Source organism: Puma concolor, chromosome E2 (assembly GCF_028749965.1).
Source record: "Puma concolor isolate L17-30 chromosome E2, mPumCon1.1.hap2, whole genome shotgun sequence".
In the NCBI taxonomy this organism is placed as follows: domain Eukaryota; kingdom Metazoa; phylum Chordata; class Mammalia; order Carnivora; family Felidae; genus Puma; species Puma concolor.
In genome coordinates, this window is record NC_141681.1 from 7724139 (window position 1) to 7744814 (window position 20676).

The 20676-nt window shown below is 46.7% G+C and overlaps 1 protein-coding gene across 1 annotated transcript in view; it reads right to left on the minus strand.

Moving 5' to 3' along the window:
* BCO1 (beta-carotene oxygenase 1) overlaps window positions 1–19475 on the minus strand; it is a 42966-nt gene extending 23491 nt beyond the window's left edge. Inside the window, 5 exon segments of the mRNA XM_086688828.1 lie at window positions 350–497; window positions 2101–2248; window positions 3806–3935; window positions 14527–14655; window positions 19130–19475. Of these exon segments, the coding sequence (XP_086544954.1) occupies window positions 350–497; window positions 2101–2248; window positions 3806–3935; window positions 14527–14655; window positions 19130–19325 (751 nt within the window). The 5' untranslated portion in view covers window positions 19326–19475.
* Between the last annotated feature and the right edge of the window lie 1201 nt (window positions 19476–20676).

Genomic DNA, 20676 nt, shown 5'->3' on the forward strand with positions numbered 1-20676 from the left:
ACGTGGATGGACAGACGGACAGTTGGATGATGACTGATAGGTGGATGGATGGATGGATGGATGGATGGATGGATGGATAGGGAAATGGTGGGTGAATAATGGGTAAATTAATGAATCAATAAACTGGAGCCTAAAGAAAAACAGGTTAGAATAGTAAAGGAACTTACTTCTTCCAAAAGGAAGTCCAGCCACACCTCTTTTCTCCTTTAGGAAAAAAGACTCAAGGTCATCTGAATCACCCATGTAGGAAAGTGTCAGATTGAGTCTCAGGTCATCAACAAAAATCAGAACTCTTTGGAAGGAGCCACCCTTGACATCTGTGTTTCATCATATCCCCAGAATGACCTACCTGGTACTGTGGCAGGGATCTTAAAGATCACATATTTTGTCTTCCCCTTGTCCATGATGGACGTGCCCACATTAAGAACATTTCCAGCCGCATCATAATGAGGATGCGATGTTGCCAGATTTACCGCCACGTAATTGCGATAATCCACCTGCAAAATGACAAACACCTGGTTTTAAAAAGGAGGTGGGGAGGGTGAGATGATGAAAAGCTGGCCGCTTCTAGATTCGGAGTGATGATGGCTACGTTTGCATACCTCCTGGTCTGAAGGTAAGGCGACTTCACCTTTCAAGAGGATGTTTACTCTTGAAACCTGATATGACCTCAGGGGGAGCCTCCTACAGCAGGGAGGCTGCAGGGGAGCTGGTGAGCTGTATGCTCTTCCCTGCCCCCTGGGTGTCCTCAGCATGGAGGCAGATTGCCTGGCCGCAGAGTGATGACCTAGGCAGAGAGGCAGCCTTAGCGCTAATCTTAGCCGCTGCTCTGTGTCTTTCTGGTTACGTCATTTAAATTCTCCCCTTTTGCGTGCCACAGAGGCATAAATCTCCAGGCCTCTCTCCTAGGATTATTCTGGGAACAGAGAGTTATAAAAACACTTGGTCGAAGTGAAACTCAACTAACGAGCTCCATAATGACCCCCCACTCCCAACAGGGCACAGCCATAGAATAATGTGTGGCCGGGGAAACAAGTGTCCTCCTTTCCTCTCCAAGAATAGCACAACCTCCGGCCAGAAGTCAACCAATACTTCATGCTCTCTTAGTATTTCCTCTCTGAGGCTTTGTGGAGAGCATACAGTGGTTGGACCTATGCTGCCTGGCTTCAAAGGTGCTGGCCATAACTTCGCAGCTAAGAAAAGCACTCTACCAGATCGTTAAAATGTACTGAGGAGACAATGAGGCTTTGGCCAGCCAGCTGGAGAAGAAAGTGGGTCTATTGATTTTCGTGAAAATGTTGACTTGATTCTGCCCAGGAAAGGCATCTGCTTGGGGATTTATTTCCATCCCCTTGCTCTCTGCCTAAGGCCTCCCTCTTCAGGCCAACGCCAGGTAGGGCTGCTAGAGTCTGGGCACTCTGGTGCCATCATTCATTCCAACTCCCATTAAACTTCCCACTCAGTGCCAAGACAGTGGACAGTGTTATGGGCTGAATTGTGTCTTCCAAAAAGATCTATGTACCAAGGGTTAGGGCTTCAACATATTTGGAAACAGGGCCTTTGTAGATGTCATCAAGTTAAAATGAGGTCATTCTGGATGGAGGTAGGCCCTAATCCAATGATTTGTATCTCTAGAAGAGATTGGAGTGATGCATCTACAAGCCAAGGAGCACTGAGGATTCCTGGCAGCCACCAGCAGCTGGAAGAGGAATGCCAGAATCTTCCCCTAGAGCCTTCAGAGAGAGATAGAGAGACAGAGAGAGACAGAGAGAGACAGAGAGAGAGAGAGAGAATGGCTCCATGGACACCCGGATTTCAGACTTCCAGCCTCCAGAACTGTGAGAGGATAGATTTCTGTTGTTTTAATCCACCTAGTTCGTGGTACTTTGTTTTGGTAACCCTACGAATAAACAAGATGAAACCACAGAGTCCCAACCCTAAGGGAGCTTAGAATCTAGTGCTAAGTGTTGTGCTGGGGAAACTCAAGATCCAATGGCTTTAGAGGAGGGGATGCTCCTGTGAGTTCCTGCAGGTCACATGACCCCACTCAGGTCCCTTTCACAGACCAGGAACTGATGCTGGTTATACATTCACTGGTACCTTCTCCAGGGTTTCCAGAGTCTGTGGGTTGATTTTCCTGATGTAATTGGTCTCTGTGGTCGCATAGAAGTCTTATCCACACTTCATGATGTTTATCAGGCAGTTGTCTGTGAAATCAGGGATGGTATGGGACAAGTAGGAAAAAGCTCTGTGGAAGAAAGCAGATCAATAGCAAATCACTGGCTGTGTCTACCCAGCTGGAAAGTTCTGCATAAGATAGCTTTAGTTTCCCTACCACTTAAAATGCTCTACTTCAGGGTCTCAAAGACTTGAGGAGTCTGGAGGACTTGGGTATCAAGTTGCCCAAAGATACCACCACATTGAGTTAGCTAAGACATGAGTCATCTGGGGAAAAGATGGCCACCAACTGAACCCTCCTGGGCTCTCAAAAATCCATTGGTCTCCCACACCACAGATATCAAGAGCTGGTAGGTTGTTCTGAAGTGTTTTAAGAAGCTCTACAGAAATCGTATGTACCCATCCATAATGGCTCCCAAAGACTAGAAAAACAGCTAATTCTTGCTTTTGGCAGGAACGAGAACCCTCTGAATTTGTCCAGGAAATTAGTTTTCTTTTATTTTCTTTAAAGGAAAGCAAACAAACTGTGAGATTAAAAACTCATCATTAGTTTGATCAGAAGATCCGGGACCCATGTATTGGTTAGTGCTCCCCCTACTGGCAAGCAGTGAAGCAGCAAAGATGTCTCACAGATGCTGGTTTTGCATTCATTTCCTCCCCCTCCCCTGTTCCTGCCTGGTTCCTCCCCACACCTGCAAACCTGAGGTCAGTGCTTGCTGTGTGCCAGCCCCAGCACTGGATCCTGGAACTGGAAAGATGAGGTCAGTTCCGGAAAAGGAGAAGCAATCTTCTGTCTCTGGGCCAGCGTACTAACACATTTCCTAACTCTCCTAGATCTGAAGAGTATCAGGAAGGAGATACGGACAGCAGGTCTGATTCCCTGGCCAACAATTTAGTTGTCAAGTGTGTGACACATTCAGAGTCATCAGAGCTCAGATGATTTGAAATGTAGTCAACAACAACAACAAACTCTTCCGTATCTTTTTCTCCCATTTGCCCACTTCCCTCCTCAAAGACCCTACGAGTTTCTCTAGACACATATAAGTACAAATAAATCTACATTTCTTCCTGCTTTTTTTTGCACACTACATCACATATTATATGCTCTTTCTATACCTCATTCCGCCCCACGCTCACCACTCAACAATGTATCTTGGAAATTTTTCCATTGAGTACATAGAGAGCATCCTTATTCTTTTTTTTTACTTCTGCCTGGTATTTTCTTGTATATTTTCACTTTTATTTAACTACCCTTCTGTTGATGAACATTTGGGGTTATTTTCAGTTCCTCATCACAACAAATGACGCAACCGTGAATAATATTGCACGTTTGTCATTCCAGATGTGAGCAAGATTATCTCTAGATTGAAGAGAACACACGTTTGTGATTTTGAGAGAGAATTCCAAATTGCTCTCCTACCAGACATATGGAAAAAATACCTAATCATCTGTCAGATGCTCACTGCCCCCTTGCTCTCAGTGATCAAGAATGGCATAGTACACACGGTCAAAGCCCGGTCAGGTGGTTTTCATGCACCCTAAAGACGACTCTCAGGGAAGTGAACGCTGGTTGTTTTGACCACCAAGGATGTCAAAAAGCATGACCAGATTCAAAATGGACAGTTACTTAGAAAATATGTTTTTGCAGGGGTCTGGATGGGCCATCGTTCCAAACTCTGACACCACAATCCTGTTGGCCTTGGTGTTGGCATTGTAGGTATCACTTCTCAGGTATTTGCTCCTGTAATAGACTTCACCTGAAAAAAAAAAAAAAGATGCAGAATCATCCCAGGCTGACACTTTTACAGAGTTTTAAGGTCAATTTCAGCCATTCTGGCGTATTATGGGGGGGGGTACAGGGGAGGTGAGTTCAGTAAAGCAGTCCCTTTTAACGTGTGGATGTAAGAGCATTTGCAGCAAGCTCTCACTTGAGACTCACATTTTCTCACTTGAGACTCACAACTGTATGTCAGGGTAAGTATCCCGATGAGCTCCATTTTACATGGCAGGGAACAGGAACATTCCCTTGCCCGGCCAAATGTCACCTAACCAAGAGGTGCTGACCTGGCCCATTGACCATGTCTCCTACCATGCTGGTTTCCCTCCAGGGAGGTCCAGATTTGGAAGAATGGTTCAGAAGGCCTCATACTTGGGGTCTGGGTTTCCCCAGCGTCTGGTTCAGCCCTGGAAGCCTTTCGTTGGCCATTTTAGCCCCTGGAGTAATATTTGATGCCTATTACAACCAGAGGGTGACCTAGGGCCCAATTCTGTGTAGCAGGTCAGTACGTGTGTGGATGTCTAATTCATGCAGTTACTGGAGAAAATCTAAGTCACTACATAAAATCAGGGACTCTTGGGGACCCTTGGTGGCTCAGTTGGTTTAGTGTCTGACTTCAGCTCAGATCATGATCACATGGTTTGTGAGTTCGAGCCCCGAATCGGGCTCTGTGCTGACAGCTAGAAGCCTGGAACCTGCTTTGGATTCTGTGTCTCCCTCTCTCTCTGCCCCTAACCCACTCTCATTCTGTCTCTCTCTCAAAAATAAAAACATTAAAAAAAATTTTTTTTTTAAAGCAGGGACTCTTGACCAGTTCATCAAGACCAACCTGAAAATGTACTGGATGGTTCTAGACCTGTATTAGGTTCCTATGGCTATTGTAACAAATTACCACAAACTTCGTGGCTTACAGCAACACAAAGTTGCTATCTTACCATTTTGGAAGATACAGGCTGAAATGGGTCTTACCGGCTAAAAAGCAAGGGGTCAGCAGAGAATCCTTTTCTTGCTTTTCTAGCTTCTAGAAGCTGCCTGCATTGCTTGGCTTGTGGTCACATCACTCTACCCTCTGACCCTCCTCTTTCCCTTGTGATTACACCCAGCCTACCGGGATAAACTCCCCAACTCAAGGTCCTTAACTTAGTCACATCTGCAAAGACCCTTTTACTCTGCAGGCTGACCTGTAACATATTCACAGGTCCCTTCCGGGAGACAAAGGGGAGCAGGGGTGGGGGAGAAAAGAGGAGAGAGCTGAGGAGGCCCACCTGGGAGTGGATGGATCAGGAAAGTCTTCCTGGAGGAGGGAAGCACTCGAGAGAGTGCTTGGAAGATGAATAAAATTGTTTGCCCACAGTAGACTGGGGAGGTTCAAGTAGGAGAGGGAGTAAGGCATTTCCATTCACTCTTCCTGGAAAGTGTGAAAGCACAGGCCTGGTGGTGTAAAGGCCAGCCCACCTCCTGTAAGAGCTGAGTCAAGATGGGCTTGAGCACGAGGTAGGGGCTTGGGAGCAGCAGGAATGAGATGAGGTCAAGGGATGGCACCCTACTGGGCTACAGGAGGCCTCTGAACTTCATTTGCTGGACAACTTGAAACCTGTCGGTGTTTAAATTTTCATTTAATTTTGCTGTTAATTAGCAAGTGACATATTGATTTTTCCACCCTAAAGAACACATTCCTTGCTGTAGTCAAATGTAGGTTTCCAATGCTGGCACAATTATATATAATATGCAAAAAAGGAGGATGCAGGTCATACTGACATTTGATTCCCATAAAAAAAGTTGATCTGAGAAATGCCCATCACATATCCACTGCGAGTAATGGGCGTGGGAACACCTTCCCAAGAAATTCTGGTCCGGTGACTTTTTATATTCAAGAAAGGAAATCGTGCTAAGAGCTAACATTTATTGAGCATGGGTGTGCTAAGTGCTCTGTGGACATTAAAAAAAAAACTTTTATTTTTTTACGTTTATTTATTTATTTATTTATTTATTTTTTTTTTTCAACGTTTATTTATTTTTGGGACAGAGAGAGAGAGAGAGAGAGAGTATGAACGGGGGAGGGGCAGAGAGAGAGGGAGACACAGAATCAGAAACAGGCTCCAGGCTCTGAGCCATCAGCCCAGAGCCTGATGCGGGGCTCGAACTCACGGACCGCGAGATCGTGACCTGGTTGAAGTCGGACGCCTAACCGACTACGCCACCCAGGTGCCCCACGTTTATTTATTTTTGAGAGACAGGGAGAGACTGAGCACAAGTGGGGAAGGGGCAAAGAGAGAAGGAGACACAGAATCTGAAGCAGGTTCCAGGCTCTGAGCTGTCAGCACAGAGACCAATGTGGGGCTCGAACCCACAAACCACGAGATCATGACCTGAGCCAAAGTCGGACGCTCAACCAACTGAGCCACCCAGGCGCCCCAACTGTGTAGACACTTTATGTGTATTTTCTGGTTTAATTCTCAGAACAGTGGAAGCGTATAGAATACACCAACTAGAAACGCGTTCTTTAAGGGGGAAAAAAAAATCAACCTAATGGCATTAGCTAATTAACAGCGAAACAAAATTTAAACAACGCAGGGAGGTTTCAAATTTCTTAGCAAATGAAGTACAAAGAGCCAAGGCACTCGTGGCCCTGCAGACCCATTTCCAACTCCTAAAACCGAGGCACAGAGAGATTAAGTACGTTGCTTGAAGCCACACAGCTAGTGAGGGGGTAAGCTGGATTCAGATCCTGACACAGCCACCACCATCAGTTTGACCATTCTGTCCGATGGTTGTTATTAAAAATACACTCAGAGAAATGTGCTACCGTAACTGCATGGCTTGATGAAGCCTCACCAAATGAACCTACCCATATGAGCTACCTCCTAATTGACAGAACAAGAACCTCCTTGGAAGCCCCTCATATCTTGTCCAGTCACCAGCCTCCCCCCACCCAGAGAACCACTATCTCGCCCTCTGATGGCCTCGATTAGCTTCACCCTCAGGATTGTATTGTATCCAAAGGATGGGAGTGTCCACTTCAGTGGTAATGATTCCCACCTGTGCGCTTAGATGGAAATAACAATAATGGTGACAGTAGGCTTCATAAAATTGGAAGAGATCATGAAGGACCTTCTAGTTCTTTCTCCAGTCTTCAGGAGGTAAATGGTGTGTGCCCAGGGGCAGATAACCATCCATTCTGTCCTCAAACATCTTTTCAGAGGTGGCCACTGTGAATAAAGACCACTGAGATAGTTCAGGATGGAAAGTTCTGTTCTGGGGCAGCAGGAAGAAATAGAGAGGAATGGTTGGGAGCTGGGGCTTTCGGTTAATCCAGCTCTGGGTTCACGTGTTCATCTACTACCCAGGAAACACCTCTGTGGGCCAGGAAGCGGGGGGCGCGCAGGGCAGGCAAATCTCTACCCCTGAGGGGATTCAACTCTGCTTGGTCATCCACCATCCATGCACTTGACCTGTGTCAGAGGCAAGGCTCTGTCTTCTCTGCTCTGATGTGAGGATCTTGGTATGTTCCTTACAGAGCTGCTATAACACTTAAGGCCTGTAAAGCACGCAGCACATAGTAGGTGTTCAATAAAAGCTACACATGCTATTGAAATGCAGCAGGTAGAGTGGGCAGGGCTTTGGCTCCATGTTTAGTCCCAGTCCAAGCTGTGTGACCCTGGGTAAGTCTCTTTCTCTCATTGAACTTCAGTTTTCTCAACTGGAAATTCGGGATCACCCAACCCTTCCCCAGATGGGATTGGCTGTTTGAAATGAGATGGAATGATACAAGGAGATTGGCCCGTTGGCACACAGCATGCACTTGCCAAGTAATGACTGCTGAACTTCTGAATTATCCAAAAAAAATCCTGGAGGCAGGAAGACTCGGCTGGGGGTTGGTGAGGCCACATGTACATTGGTCTTTGGTCATGCGTTACACAGAATCTGCTACAGGGCCATCCTGGCCTCCCCCAGAGCCAGCCTGTCCTTCACTGGTCGCTCTCTCTGAGGTATGCCACCCACAGACACTAGCTAAGGTGCTTCACCTAAAATGCTGAGTTATGCTCACTTGAAATGTAAACATCCAATCCAGGCTGGCTGTCAGCAGGAGGCCCATTTCATATAAACAACCAGTCCCAGAGCACCGAGGGCTCAGGGGCCACAGGAAAACGGGTCTCTGGAGTTGCTCAAGGCTGACACTCAACTCTGAGGCTGAGATTAAAGGCCACTGCACATTCCCCAGCACCCTGACCCCTGGTGAGCCCCAATTAGCCACATTCTTTCTAAAGGGACACAAGTAAACAGCTGTGCTCCTGCCTGGAATCTTCTAGAACTGGGTCAAGTTTGATATTCTGTGGGGAGTAGGATCTTTTATATATACATATCTCCCCATTTTAAGCAAACTTCTAAAAGGCTAATTTAGGGCTATAATAATTCAAAAAAGTCCGCTTCAGAAAAGGTTAAGTTCTCAAGAGCTCTTTTTGTCCCCAAACCTTGGTGATGCTGGCTCTTGGAATTCACATGTTCGAATCCTCATGGGACAATGACCTTGCCTCTTATTAGAAAAGTATCAAATGTACTGCTGAGGGAGACTTGGGTTCATTCTCCTCTATGCCTGCTTTATAAAAATTTTTTAATTTTCAAACAATTTTAGACTTAACAAAAAAGAGCACTCCTTTGTCTGTCTGGTTTCTCCTGCACTCTGCCTCCTTTAGTTAAATCTTTGTTAGGTTTTCATTTTATTTTATTTTATTATTCTTTTTTTAATGTTTGTTAATTTTGAAGGAGAGAGAGCATGAGCAGGGGCGGGGCAGAGAGAGAGGGAGACACAGGATCCAAAGCACCTCCAGGTTCTGAGTTGTCAGCACAGAGCCCAACACAGGTCTCGAACTCATGAACCGTGAGATCATGACCTGAGCCGAAGTTGGATCCTCAACCAACTGAGCCACCCAGATGCCCCAAATCTTTGCTAGGTTTTCAAAACATTAACTTTCACTGGCCTCTGCTGAAGGCCACAAACCATTTTTCTGTCTTTTTGCTTTCTTACTCCAGTCTCTTCTTACTGGTCTGGCACTGATTCAGGTTCTCTGTGCTGGCTGTACACTAAATCACCTGGGGCTCTGAAACAATGGCAGAAGCTTGAGCACCACCTTGGTCTTGGGTGGGACAGGGCGGCTAGGATACAGGTCCACTGTGGTGGTCTGCTCGAAGTTTTTTTCGAGGTAGGGCTTCTTTTGATTGATGTGATCTATCATCTAGGAAACGCGTTAGAAACATTGATGCTCTGACCTTACTCTTTAGGATGATGACCCAGACCCACTCAGGCCTGGGTGGGGTCTCAGGATTTGCAGCTTTAATCCTAGGGGAAGCTGATGTGAGAAGCACACAAACCACCTTTTGAGAAATACTGGCTCTGTGTTATCTGCAAATCAGAGAACCCTTCTCACTCTGTGTATGCCCTCTTGAATCATGTATAGTAGTATGTAATATATTTGGTTTATGTTTCTACTCTTGGGGAGTGGAATGGGGAGCCATTGGGAGTTCTATAAGGAGGAGACATGAGGCCAGGCTGTGCCACACCAGGGTTGGCAACCTGGCAGCCTTGAGAGGACTGAGCTGGAGAGATGAACGGGGGGGGGGGGAGGTAGCTGGCAGGAGAGGGAAGGGGGACAGAACTGCATAAAGCTTAGGTCTTTGGATTCTGGATTATACCTGCCCTCTGCCACTTCTTAGCTGTGTGTATTTGAGTAAGTTACATGTCCTCTCTGGGCCTCAGACTCTTCTGTAAAATCGAGAGGTACCTTCCTTAGGAGCTGTAGGGAGGGCTGAGTTGTGGGTAGACATGAAGCACTTGGGCCAGTGGCCATCAAGCACTCCCTGTAGTGAGTGGTGAAGAGATGGGCTGGGAGATTGCTTCCTTCTTCCAAAACAAGCTTTACCTCGTTCATGCCATTTTGGCTCCATAAAGAGTTTTCTAATGTCCCTTAGGGCCAGGCCCCGTGTTGGGTGATGAAACACAATTTGAACAGAAACCCTGTGCTCTGGGCTTCCAACCACAGGCTGGAGAATGGTGAGCTGACCACTGCAAAGCAGATCAAGTCACGTACGCTTGACACAAGCCAGGTTCAAGAGCAGCATGGGGAAGGGTGAGTAATTGGGTGGACTCTCCGTACTTCACATTTTCCATAGTTCCAGATTATGGATACAACTATTGTATATACTTTTTTATTTTCTGTATATTATGATGTTTTGACATCTTAAAAAAAAAAAAAAAACCTTTCTGGTTGGGGGAAACTATCTTTCCCTGGACTAGCCAGTTCATAGAGGTAGCCAAGGGCTCAGCATATCTTTGAGATGACATGGGAAATGACCCAATCCAGAGCCAGACCTCCTCTGTCTGGCCCATGTACTCTGGAATGCAATATACCTCCACCTTAATCACCCCAGGGCCAGGTGCCAGGCAATCAGGGAGTGCCCCTATAGTCCAAAGCCCACCAACCCTATTCACATCAGCCATTCTATGCTATCTACTCTGCCCTGTCATGTCTTTCCCTCAGAAACTCCAGTACATAGCACAACAACAGACACTTAGATCAATGGGACAGAATAGAGAACCCAGAAACGGACCCACAAACGTGTGGCCAACTAATCTTTGACAAAGCAGGAAAGAACAGCCAATGGAATAAAGACAGTCTCTTCAGCAAGTGGTGCTGGGAAAACTGGACATCAACATGCAGAAAAATGAGCTTGGACCAGTTTCTTACACTATACACAAAAATAAACTCAAAATGGATGAAAGACCTAAATGTAAGACAGGAAGCCATCAAAATCCTTGAGGAGAAAGCAGGCAAAAACTTCTTTGACCTTGGCTGCAGTAACTTCTTATTCAACATGTCTTTGGAGGCAAGGGAAACAAAAGCAAAAATGAACTACTGGGACCTCATCAAAATAAAAACTTCTGTACCGAGAAGGAAACAATCAGCAAAACTAAAAGGCAGCCTGACAGAATGGGAGAAGATATTTGCAAATGACATATCAGATAAAGGATTAGTCTCCAAAATCTATAAAGAACTTATCAAACTCAACACCCAAAAAACAAATAAACCAGTGAAGAAATGGGCAAAAGACTCCAATAGACACTTCTCCAAAGAAGACATCCAGATGGCCAAATGACGTGTGAAAAAATGCTCCACATCACTCATCATCAGGGAAATACAAATCAAAACCACAATGAGATACCACCTTATACCTGTCAGAATGGCTAACAATAACAACTCAGGAAACAACAGATGTTGGCGAGGAGGCGGAGAAAGAGGATCTCTTTTGCATTGTTGGTGGGAATGCAAACTGGTGCAGCCACTCTGGAAAACAATATGGAGGCTCCTCAAAAAACTAAAAATATAGCTACCCTACAACCCAGCAAGTGCACTACTAGGTATTTATCCAAGGGGTACAGGTATGTTGTTTTGAAGGGGCACATGCACTCCGATGTTTATAGCAGAACTATTGACAATAGCCAAAGTATGGAAAGAGCCCAAATGTCCATCGACGGATGAATGGATAAAGAACATGTGGTATATATATACAATGGAGTATTACTCGGCAATCAAAAAGAATGAAATCTTGACATTTGCAACTACGTGGATGGAACTAGAGGGTATTATGCTAAGTGAAATTAGAGCAGAGAAAGACAAATATCCTATGACTTCACTCATAGGAGGACTTTAAGATGAACATAAGGACAAAACAGATGAACATAAGGGAAGGAAAGCAAAAATAATATAAAAACAGGGAGGGGGACAAAACATAAGACATTCTTAAATATAGAGGACAAACAAAGGGTTGCTGGGGGGATTATGGGAGGAGGGTTGGGCTAAATGGGTTTAAGGAATCTACTCCTAAAATCATTGTTGCACTATATGCTAACTTGGATGTAAATTAAAAAATAAATAAATAATTTTTTTAAAAAAAGAAACCCCAGTACAGGCCATGGCTTATGTGCTTCCCCTGCTCAGTCTTCTGCTTCTGGATCCCCCTGGTGCTGTCCCCTGTGGGCCTGTGTGACATGGTGCCTCCTAGGACCTGTGAGGATAACAGCCTTTGTCCTCCCAAGCCTCTCTGGGTGTCCTCTTGTGGTCACATCCGACTGACCATCTCATAAAAGAAAACAAAATAACCAGTTACCTCTGACAACAATTTTTGAGTTTGAAAATCTATGACAAACTTCTAGAGTGTCTAAGCAGCATGGGACAACTTTGGTCACTTGCCTGTGTAGCCCACTCAAGGGTCTGGGTGGATGGCAGCCATGCTTCTGCAAGACGGCCATAGCTTGGTCATCCCTGCTGGGTCCCTTGTCCCTGGAGTCCCTATGGAGGGATGTGGAAGCCACCACTCAGTAAGCTGTTAGGGGTCACTTAGACTACCTGCCATTTCTCAGGGAGTGATGTGGGGGTGGGGTAGGGACAGCAGGGATTGTTGCAAACTTTAACCCTAGAGAACACAAATCAAATCCCAGCCCTACCTCCGTAACCTCAAATAAGTCACTCAACCTTTCTGAAGTTCCCATTACCATGTCTGCAAAGAGGGGACAAGAACATCTCCCACATAGCGCTAACGGGCCACAAGGACCTGGCACTCCAGCCAAGCTGGGCCTCATGGGAAGGAAGCCACTGTACCTTTATCTTTCATGCACCTTTATTTCCCTAGGAATCACTGGTAACTGTCGTCTAGAAAGGGGGATTTTTAAGGCTTAGGGCTGTCAGGAAATATGGAACCATCCACTCTGTAGCTCAGTCTTGGCAAAATCTGTTCATTTTTGTAAACTCAGAGCTCATGGTTTTCACACATGGGGTCTCTATTTGTGAAATCTTGGAGCAAGCCACTGGCATAGAGTCTGCACTCAAAAAGAAAAGTAATTGCTGAATGGCTTAAAAGAACTAGTAATTAAGCAAAAATAATGGTAATGTTTACTGAGCATATGTTATGTGCCAGGAATTATACAATGTTTCTTACACATATTAATGCCTTTAACTTGCACAGCAACTGTATATATAAAAGATCCCACTGCCTGCAGAATATCTATGACATATGCTGACATCTCCATTTTATAGATGGTGGGGGGGAGATACAGAGAGGGTGAGTAACTTGGCCAAGGTCACACAGCTTGGGTCCATGTTAGCTAGGAAGAAGATGGGATTCAAACCCAGCGACAACGATGGTGGTTTTCAAACTATTCTCTACCTACCATGTGTCACACCCTTGCTAGACACCCCGGACTTCTTTTTTTTTTTTAATTTTTTTTAATTTTCTTAATGTTTGTTTATTTTTGAGAGAGATAGACAGCATGAACAAGGGAGGGGCAGCAAGAAGGGCAGACACAGAACCTGAAGCCGGCTCCAGACTCTGAGCTATCAGCACAGAGCCTGACTTGGGGCTCAAACTTATCAACCGGGAGATCCTGACCCAAGCCGAAGTCAGACGCTCAACCAACTGAGCCACCCAGGTGCCCCTAGACACCCAGGACTTCTCACGATCACGACAGCTCTCCAGAGGGAATCATCAAGCTCTTTATGCTGAGGAGGAAACTGAGGCCAAGTGAGGTGAAGTGACCAGTTTATCATGCTGGAATGCAGGGGTTCAAGAAAAATGTCAGCAAGCTGAAGAAGCACTTGGACGTGAACATGCCCAGCATGTGACTCTGAGCCTGTGAAAGCCTCATGCCACCCATCCCGGATGTCCGTAAGAACTCAGAGCATGCTGTTGGGACAGCACGGCCAACAGCAAATAGCCTACAATTCACCTCTCGAGCCAGGCACCTGCACTCAGAAATCTGCCTTGTCCAGCCATTTCTATTTGCCCCCAGGCAAGAACCACTGAGCTTGGTGTTGAGCGACTGGCCTTGCCTGGTGAGCAACAGACTGACCTCTGTTCTTTTCAGCTCTATGCTCTTCCAATTTTGACTTGAGGCATGTCTGATTCCAAAGCCAGTAATCTCCTGTTCTTGCCCACCTTCTTGAGAATGCATATTATTTTGCAGGTTGGAATCTTCGAAACAGAACCTTGGCCACAAACCTCCAGGGAGGTTTGTGCTCTGTGGTCGGCTGAATGATGGCCTCCCCAAGATGTCCATGTTCTAATCCCTGAAATCTATGAGTATGTTACCTTACAGGGCAATGTAAATGTGATTAAATTAAGGATTTTGAGAAGGGAGGTTATCTTGGATTATCTGGGTGGCCCAATGCCATCACAAAGGTCCTTATAAGAGGCAGACTCCAGGGTCAGAGAAGGAGATGTGATTATGGAAGCAGGGGGGTAGGGTCGGGGGAGAGTGAGGGAGAGAGCATGCACACAAGATGGCCTGCTGCTGGCTTTACAGATGGAGCTGGGGCCCCAAGCCGAGGAACGCAAGTGGCCTCTAGAAGCGGCAACAGGCAAGAAGACGACTCTCTCCCTGGAGTTTCCAGAAGGTACACAGCCCTGCCAATGCCCCGTTTTGACTTCTGACTTCCACCACTGTAAATCTGTGCTGTTTTCAGCTACTCCACTTGTGGTGGTCTTTCATCAGCAATAGCAAATCGACACGGTACTCTTACCGTCTCTAATCGTGAAACTGTGGAGCAAAGCCAGGCCATCAAACCAGTGGTTGTATCTGGTCTCCCCCACTGTGTGCATTCCGGGCCCATTGCAAAGCAGAGTGCCCTGCAGCCATGATGGAATCCTGCCTGTTAAGACAAAGAAAGTTTTGTTTCTTCGTCCCCACCAGAAAACTACGAGACATGGCCACGGAGAGGAACGGAGGCCATAGTCCCAGTGCCGCTCACCGCACCCATTCGTTCATAGAGTAGTTGTTTCCAGAATGGGTAGGACATGCCCAGATTGTGCTAGCACTGAGGATACAAAGATGAACAGATATCACCCCTGTCCTCAAGCTGCTCACTACTCACAGAGGAGATGGATGAACAGACGCCCAAACCACACTTGGATAAAGGTGACGTCACCAGCTCTACAAGAGTGCTGCATGGAACAGAACCTCACCCCAAGGTGGGGTGAGAGCTGGGAGGGTACCTCCTGAAGGAGCCACTGGCTGGGTCTTGACGGAAGGTAGGTATTTGTCTCACAAAGGCACAAGGAAAGAACATTCTAGAATTGTGCCGTCCGATATGGTAGCCACCAGCCTCGTGTGGCCACTGAGCATTGAAACCTGGCTAGTCCAAACTGAGATGTGCTGTAAGTATAAAACGCACATTGGATTTCAAAGGCTAAGCGTGAAAGGAAAACGTAAAATATCTCATCAGCAATTTTATTTTTTCATGTCTTTTCTTTTAAATAATGTTTAGTTTTTGTGGGCAGGGGAGAGAGAGAGTGTGTGAGCAGGGGAGGGGCAGAGAGAGAGGAGGACACAGAATTCAAAGAAGGCTCCAGGTTCTGAGCTGTCAGCCGAGAGCCTGACACGAGGCTCAAACTCACGGGCCGTCAGATTATGACCTGAGCCGAAGTTGGACGCTTAACCGACTGAGCCACCCAGGCGACCCTCATCAGCAGTTTAAAAAATACTGATTACATGTTGAACTTACAGTATTTTGGATCTGTTAAGATATACTATTAAAATAAACTTTACCTGGTTTTTACTTTATTGACTGTAGCTATTGGAAAACTTCAAAGTGCCCATGTGGCATGCATTTTATTTCTGTTGAACAGCTCTGCTCCAGAGCTAGGGTGCTGGAACGTGGTTGGTGCCCCACCCTCGTCCTCCTGGCACAGACCTCTCCCCGAAGGCTGCCATCTGCAACTACCTGCAGCTCTGTGCCGGAAGGCTTTGTTTTCACTGCGGGAGCTGCCCTGCCCACACGCTGGGCAAGCTGCAACACCTTGGAGTCGATGCCCCTGGAAGCGGCTGTCACCCGGTGATGGATGGGGAGTAGGGCGTCAAATGCCACCACTTCCTTGCCCTCAGTTGGGACAATGTGAGGCATGCTTTGCACTGCGTCCAGAGGGTTCAGCTCTGATGGCTCACGGGGGTTGGTGGCTTCACAATGCCACCTTTTCCGGTTTCCCTCCCGGTGTTTCTTGAGATCACGTCCCAGATAAACTACCTACATCTGAAGTCTTCTCTCTGGAGGAACCTGAACCAAGAGATTCCAGACCGGCTGAAAAACCAGCTGATGTGTCAGTATTTCGCAAGACTGGACTGTAATTTTCGAGTGAGGATGCCCCAAATATTCAGGCTGGAGAGTTAAGCGGGGGCCCCATGATAAAGGTCAACAAGACCATACCGAGGGCTTTGCTTTAATGCTCAGAAGAATGGGGACAGCTTGGCAGGTCAAAACAGGGTACGACAGGATCAGAGCTTTGTGCATTTTTTTTTGTTTTTACCGAAATAAAATTCACATAAAAGAAAATTTTAAGATTAAAAAAAATTAAAATTTTTTAAAATCTTAAGATTTTTTGTAATGTTTGTGTGTAAAAAATTTAAAAATTTTTAAAATCTTAAGATTTTTTAAAATCTTAAGATTTTTTAAAATCTTAAGATTTTTTTAAAATCTTAAATCTTAATGTTGTGTCATGTTTGTGTAATTGTAAGGTTTGCAAGAATGCAAGCGGGGGCAGAGCAGAGAGAGAGGAGAACACAGAATTCAAAGAAGGGTCCAGGTTCTGAGCTGTCAGCACAGAGCATGACGCGGGGCTCGAACTCACAAGCAGTGAGATCGTGACCTGAGCTGAAGTCAGACGCTTAACCAGCTGAGCCACCCAGGTGCCCCCCAAAATCCACCATCTTCAAGTATACAATCCAGGCGTTTCTAATATATTCACAATGTTGTACAACCATCACCATCTAGTTCCAGAACATTCTATCACCCCAAAACAAAGCTCTGTACTCCTGACAACCACTAATCTACTTCCTGTCTCTAAGGATCTGCGTCTTCTGGACAGTTCATAATGATGGAATACGCTCAGATTTGAGGTTTCAAAAGTTGTTCCTGACTGCGGTATGGAGGGTAGCAGCAGGAGGAGCCCAGGGGAGGCGGCAAGACGAGACAGAGAGAGGATGGAGGGAACCAACAGAGATTTGGAGGACCTGGAATGGAGAGGACTGGGAGTCTGAGTGAATATGGAGGAGGGGGGAGACACCCCAAAGGGCCACCGAGTCTCCTGCCTTGGACAACTAACAGAATAGCAGGGCTATTCACAGAGACCCAGACGCAGGAGGAGCAGGCAAGGCAGAGAGAGATGAATCTGAGCACACAGTTAAAGCCCTCGAGAGAAGGAAGACACTGAGCATCATGTGCCAGGCACTGGGTTGCCGGTGCCTTAGCTCACATAGCCCTGGCAGCAGTCCTCTGTTGGACATAAGAGGGAACTGAAGCAGGAAATTCTTAAGTAACTGGCCAAGGAGGGTTCAGAGCCAATAATGCGTAGCCCAAAGTGAAGCCTGGCTATGGCCTCTCTGGGCAGACGTGGCCACAGAGACACAATCTTTAGTTAGCGGTTGGCCAATGGACACTAGTCAACTGATTAGACTTGACCCAGGACTGAAAGCCTGGAATGGGGATCAGGAGCCCGTCCTCCCTCTGCTGGCTGCCTGGCTTTGGGCAAGTTGCAGCCCCTCCCTGGTCCCTCAGCTTCCCTCGAGGAGGGAGGCGTGATGTACAGCAGTTCTCACACTTGGAGGCAGCCAGAGAGCGTGTAGAAACACAGATTGCTGGGCTCCACCCGCAGAGGATCTGATTCAGTGGGTCTGGAGAAGGCCCAGGATTTCCTGATTCTAACCAGTGCCCAGGTGATGCTGAGGCTGCTGGTCTAGGGTAGAGGTGGGGAGAACAGCTGATCTAGATAGAGGGGTCCATTCAGATCTATAGCAACAATTCCGGTTTTCCAAAATTTCCAAGATTTCCATGTAGTCATAAACAGAAGGTGCACAGGTGATGTGTCCATGGCAAACCAGAGCATAAAAAGATAGGCTCTCATTTTTAAAACAGAAAATTAATAGGGGCGCCTGTGTGGCTCAGTTAAGCGTCTGACTCTTAGCTCAGGGCACGATCTCAAGATTGGGGAATTCAAGCCCTTCATCCGGCTCTGCGCTGACAACGTGGAGCCTGCTTTGGATTCTCTCTTTCCTCTCTCTGCCCCTACCCTGCTCGTGCTCTCTCTCAAAATGGATAAACTTAAAACAATTGTTTTAATAAAAAATTAATAGTAAATATACTTTTGTTTTTAGAAAAAAAAACTTGCAGGCCATTTTTGTACAATCTAGATCTTTTAAAACCTTAAAATCTTCCAATATTAAGAGTGCTTAAGAGATGGAAATACAGCTGGTTTCACTCTGTGCTCTCATGGGTACCTCAACTCTTTTATCTATGTGCATATACACCGAACACACACACACACACACACACACACACACACACACACATTGTAGGTGACTTTGGTAATCAGAGAAAAACATACACAGAAGCTGTTTTTTCAAGAGCCTTCCAAGGCCATCCCTTGGTTGAAAAGCCCCAATCTGACTTTCCTTACAGAGAAAAATGCTCACTTGTGGAAAACCTCCAGTCTGCGTATCTGAGGATGAAACCACTTGTGTGGCCTGAGACGGCCAGCTCGCGGTTCTCGGGCGGGGGCAGCACGGAAGAGGAGAGGGCCAGAGAAATAAGGGATGAAGAAATCGAGACACAAAGCCCACTAAAGGAATTTCCTCGTTGTGGGTGATGTGGGGGGGCTCCCACTCAGGTTCTGTTAGGCTTATGGCTCTACAGGAACTCAAAGGCCAAGATGACACCGTGGGCACCTGGGAGGGAATCCCGCCGTGTGCTCTGCATGTCCTCTAGTGTGCACGAGTCCAGGGTCACCTACGCCTCCATGCCACTTTGAAATTAACTTAGGAGGTGCACAGTTTCACGAACGTGTCGCCCACTTGTGACGCATCACATTTTGCAGACTAATTCTGCTGTACGTAGGCCCGTCACAGCATCCCCAGATGCTTCTCCTGTCAAGAGAGAGATCCGCTCTCTCTCCTTGGAAAGAGTTTCCGTGTATAAAAGCACACCTAGATGTTCACAGACGAGATGCCTGGGTTATGGATCATTCCCCTCTATTGTTTTCCAAAAATAATGCGCAATACACATTACTTTTATAAACAGAAAAAAGTGCACGTCTAAACAGGATCAGAAGAGCCAGTCATCTGTACAAAACACTCACCTGTCACTTGGGCCCTCACGGGTTCCAGCTGCTCCCTCTTATTTCTGCCAAATATGACGTCCATCGCATGGGGCGCTGGGCGGCGGCGATGTGGACGGTGAGCAGACACTCCGACGTGTTCCAGGCAACTGCTCGGCTCCTCCTTTTCTCTCCTTTCTGCTTTCCTGCAGCTTCCTTCGCTTACATCTCTTTTCATCCAGATGCCACAAGAGCCTGGTGTCTCTTCGCACTGTACTGGCCTTCCTTATCTTTGGTCAAAGGTCAAATTCCCCAGCCCGGAGTCCTGGTCAGCCTTTAACCGTCTTACTCTATCTCCAGCTCCCTCTCCAGTTCCGCTTCTGGGCTAAACAGGAAAAGCTAGTTTTTTTTGCTGGGTTTAGATCGGCGGGATAATTGAGTGGGTGCATTCGGCATCGGTATGCAGCCTGAAATACCCCAACCCAGGAGGTGAACACGATTTACGATCAGAACAGCAAGAGAAACTATCAAGATACAAGACACCTGGGATTAAGGGAGCTGAGCGCATGTCAATCATGTGAATTCCTGCTGCACGTGGTAGGAACGTCTTTGGCAGAGAGAGGATTTTTGCTTTGTTTTGAAGAAAGATCCTAAACCTCCCCTTCCTTAGAAAAAAAAAAAATCATATGCAAAGAGCAACTTAACTTATTATACTTCTTTTTTGGAACAATAAACATAAGGAACCAAAAACAATAAACATAAGGAACCAAAAATGCTACTCAAGAACAATGGGGAATGGTTAAAAAAACAAATGTCAGTTCGACTTCTTGGTCTAACAGGAGGAAGAAACGATGCCCGAATGTGATTTCAGTGATGTTCACATGTGATTTCAGGGCTCCCCCGTATTTGTGCCTCTTGCCATCATGCCCAAAATCCATACCCAAGTGGCCAGAATGTTGAGCGATGAGTTAATGGACTCCTCTCTACTCCTATTGCTTACAAAAAGGAGCAGCTATTTCCCCCCCCCCCCCCCCCCCACCCCGGGGTAGAGGAAGGCAGGGTGTGGTGCCTGCCTCCCCACGGCTGCTGAGGACAGTTCTTGCCAGGTCTGGGCTGAGACCACGTTCCTGGACCTCGGAGCCCAGTCGGGACAGCCTCCTGGTCTGGCTGTGCACCCACCCCTGGCTGGGAGCTCCCGAGGGTCCAGCACCCGGCCTCCCTCCACACCCACTGATGCAGGATCTCTGTGGGAAGCCCAGCCCACACTCGTCTTACAAATGTCTCAGATGATTCTAATTCTCGGCAGGTGCTGAGGGGCCCTGGTCCAGGAGAAGAGGTGGCATATTTGAATTGTTAAGAGATTGACTCGGGGCGCCTGGGTGGCGCAGTCGGTTAAGCGTCCGACTTCAGCCAGGTCACGATCTCGCGGGCCGTGAGTTCGAGCCCCGCGTCGGGCTCTGGGCTGATGGCTCAGAGCCTGGAGCCTGTTTCCGATTCTGTGTCTCCCTCTCTCTCTCTGCCCCTCCCCCGTTCATGCTCTGTCTCTCTCTGTCCCAAAAATAATAAATAAACGTTAAAAAAAAAAGAGA